This window comes from Crinia signifera, chromosome 1, assembly GCF_055691185.1.
Source record: "Crinia signifera chromosome 1, ASM5569118v1, whole genome shotgun sequence".
NCBI classification, from domain to species: Eukaryota; Metazoa; Chordata; class Amphibia; order Anura; family Myobatrachidae; genus Crinia; species Crinia signifera.
The window spans coordinates 311,293,265-311,296,991 of NC_139217.1; the positions used below are offsets into that span (position 1 = coordinate 311,293,265).

At 48.3% G+C, this 3,727-nt stretch overlaps 1 protein-coding gene across 1 annotated transcript; it reads right to left on the bottom strand.

Moving 5' to 3' along the window:
* Positions 1–698: 698 nt before the first annotated feature.
* LOC146075892 (protein FAM200C-like) lies at positions 699–2,636 on the bottom strand. Its single transcript, XM_083185573.1, has one exon. It carries the CDS (start codon positions 2,634–2,636, stop codon positions 699–701), a length of 1,938 nt encoding a protein of 645 aa, XP_083041699.1.
* Positions 2,637–3,727: the final 1,091 nt, after the last annotated feature.

The window sequence follows — 3,727 nt, forward strand, 5'->3', positions numbered from 1 at the left end:
TGTGATTACCTGCATGTCATCCACCGTCTGTTCATTGTCGTCAGATGCCTCAGTGCTGTGTATAGGAGATTCTGTGAGAGGCGTGCTGGCGGTGTCTGGCGGCGCCATCTTGGATTTTTCTCTCTCTCTCGCATGTGGCGCGGCTCTTCGTGCTGGGCATGACAGTAAGATATCTGTCCATGCAGCGCCAGTTGCTCCACCGGCTCCTGGTGTGGTTTGCGGGTTGATTTGGAGGATTTATGCCTAGTAAATGGTGAGATGGGCAGCCAAAGCAGTGGAGCCAGCTCTCCTAGCTGCTGCACATGGAGCTGCCGGAACCAGAAGTCCCCCAGCAATGCTGTTAAAGATATTCCCAGTAGTGCCAGTTACATATAGGATCACATTCCCAGTAGTGCCAGTTACATATTATGTCCCCAGTAGTGCCAGTTACATATCATGTCCCCAGTAGTGCCAGTTACAGATGCCCCCAGTAGGTTTTTAGCAAAATAAAAAAGTACACTTTGGGAATTCGATAACGTATATTTGTATAAGGCAGGGGTCAGGAACCTTTTCGACTAAGAGAGCCATGAAAGCAAAATATTTGGAAATTTATTTCAGTGAGAGCCATATAATATATTTCAAAAGTGAATTCAACTAAATGTCAGTATAAAACGCCTCTGAATTTATTCTTTTAAATAATGTTGTTATAATACTCACCATTAATGCGACTTCTGGTGCTGCATGGATTTGCTGATGTCTTTGTAGTCTGGTTGGTACTTGGTGAGGTTAAGCTTCATGCAAGCGTTGAGACTTTCATCCGTTAAACGTGATCGTAGATTGGACTTGATGTTTTTAAGATGTGAGAATGACTGCTCACATGCATACGTAGATCCAAACATGGTCAACACAGCAATACTCACACACTGCAGTGTGTGGTATGTGACAGGAAGCGCGTTCCAAGTTTTGAGAATCAGCTGGTCTTCGGGTTGAAGTTTTTTCATTTCTGTCCACATGTGCTTGCTCGCCAACTCCGCTTTCTGTCGTGTGATTCTTTCCAAATCTTCATTCAGTGACTTGAACTTGTTCACCCACATGTCTGAGGCCTTCAGGTCAGCCACTTCTGCTTCAAAATCTCTGACGGAGACACCAGCAATGTAACTCAGGTCGGTTGTGTTCAGTGAACACTCGGTTGGATGGGTGATGAACTTAAAAAGACGAGCGTGCTCACGAAATTCTCCAAAGCGTGCTTTGAAGGACTGTAGGAGACTGGATGTGAAGCCAGCTAGCTGGTGGAGATCAAAGTTTTGAATGGGCTCACTTGCTGTGCATTTATCTTTAAACTGGCTCAGTTTTTCAAAATGTAGTAAACGACCTGTTTCAAGATCCATAATGAAGAGCTCGAGCTTGTTTTCAAAAGCAAACACAGCTTGTTGAAGGGATAACACTGTATTTCCAATGCCTTGCATTTTCACGTTGAGCTGGTTCAGATGTTCAGTCAGATCTACGAGATAGTAAAACTTGAGGAGCCACTCAGTTTCGGCTAGCTCAGGATGCTCGATGCCTTTCATTTCAAGGAAAGTCTGGATTTCGTTCAGGCAAGCTGCAAAACGGCTAAGCACCTTCCCTCTTGACAACCAACGCACATTGCTGTGCAAAAACAGACCATGATAGTTATTTCCAACTTCATCCAGCAGTGTTTTAAACTGGCGATCATTTAAGGCTCGGGCAGCAATAAAGTTGATCACACGAATGACCAGCGACATCACTTCGCCAAACTGCCCGTCACACATCTGAGCACAAAGTGCCTCCTGGTGTAGAATGCAATGGAAACTTAGGATGGGTCTATTTTCATGTTCACGAAGAAGCGCCACAAATCCTTTGTTTTTCCCCACCATACACGGAGCACCATCAGTACACACTGAGAGAAGTTTATCCATAGGTAGATTTTTTTCTTGAGCAAACTCCATGAAAGACTTGAATAAATCCTCACCTCTTGTGGACCCTTTTATTGCCAGAACAGCAAGACTTTCTTCGCGCAGTGTGTCATCAACAGCATATCTTGCAATCACGCTGAACTGCGACAAATGGCTCACGTCTGTTGACTCATCCAAAGCCAGGGAAAAGAACGGCGCTGCATTTATGTCCTTCACTTGCGTTTCCTCCACTTTGTTTGCCATCATGATGGTACGATCATGAACAGTTCTTGCCGACAGAGGCATGTCTTGTATCCGTTTGATCATCTTGTCTTTGTTCGGAAGATCATCAAAAAGTTCATTGGCTACATCCAGCATGAACGTTTTAGCATACTCGCCATCTGTGAATGGTTTTCCGTTCCTCACTATTGCTAAAGATCCAGCAAAGCTAGCGGAATTATAGTCACCTTGCCGGGTCCATACGCGGAGTTGCTGCTGGCTAGCTTGCATTCTGCTCAGTAGCTCTTGGCACGCTTTCTTTCTGCTGTCTCCCGCAGGGTATTTTGATGCAAAGGTAGCATGGCGCGTGTCGAAGTGCCGCTTTACATTTGACCGTTTCATCGATGCAATTTTGTCATTGCAAATTAGACACACCGCAGAACCTGCTCTCTCCACAAAGGCAAATTCTTCGGTCCATTCGTCCCGAAATGTACGATACTCGTCATCTGTTTTTCTTTTCGCCATCTTCTTTGTCGAAGGGTAATGAGCTAATGACCGAGCAGACTGATTCAAAAGGGGGCGTTTACCCAGCAACGGCCAACGTAGGCCAGTATCATCCAATTAAAATAATGGACGATTGCTCCTGCAGCAAAGCTAGGTCAGGTTGTTGCTGGGTTATTGGAGGTATATGGGGGGGTCTGTCTGTGCTGTGACAGCAGGTCCCAGGAACACAGCAGTGTATCTCAGGTGCTGGGCTCTCTCCTCTGCAGGGTCCAGCAGAGCAGGTGGGAATGCAGCTAGTAAGATGTCTCCCTCCAAACGTTTTATTTTATTGCTGGATCCGGCGTTAAAGGTGGCATATGGGGTGGGGGTGGGTGGCGTCGGGCGGGTATGGTGTGGGTTTCCCGCTTACCTTCCCGGCGGTGTCGGGCTGAGGGTACTGTGCGGGGCTGCCTGGGTGTGTGGGGGTGCAACTCCCAAGATGGCGTCCGGTCTGTGGTTTGCTGCGTCTCAGCTCCGTCTCCGGGAGCAGCGCAGCGTCTGTCAGTCTCTGCGGCGTCAGGTCCCGGTGCAAGGCTGGCGGGGTTAGTGGGGCCGCAGCCTCCAAGATGGCGCCCGGCGTTTGGTCGGCGGTGTGTCGCGGCTCAGCCCCGGGATCGGGAGCGGCACAGCGTCCTCTAGGTTAGTGTGGGGAGACGAGGGCGTCCGGCGCCCGGTGTGTGGTGCCCGCCGTCTCCCCCCTTCCGGCTTGTTCTTTCGGCGCCTCCTCTCCTCCACAAATTTAGGCCGCGTCCTGCTGCTTCCCCAGTCAGGTCACGCCCCTGCGAGCCATACGCAATCATCAAAAGAGCCACACCTGGCTCGCGAGCCATTGGTTCCCGACCCCTGGTATAAGGGATACTCAACCTGTAACTGGAAATTCCAAAAAATCCCATGTTTTCTGAAAAAATTTATAGTGGAGGCTAATTTAATCCATAAAATGACAGGGGAATGCAGGAGATGCTGTCAGTGGCCTGAAAAGGTTGCTCAATCTGTTAAAATTCGACCACTGTATTTTGGCCACTGTATATTAATCACTGGTATTGTACACCGGTACCTTTGTTTCTGATGGACAA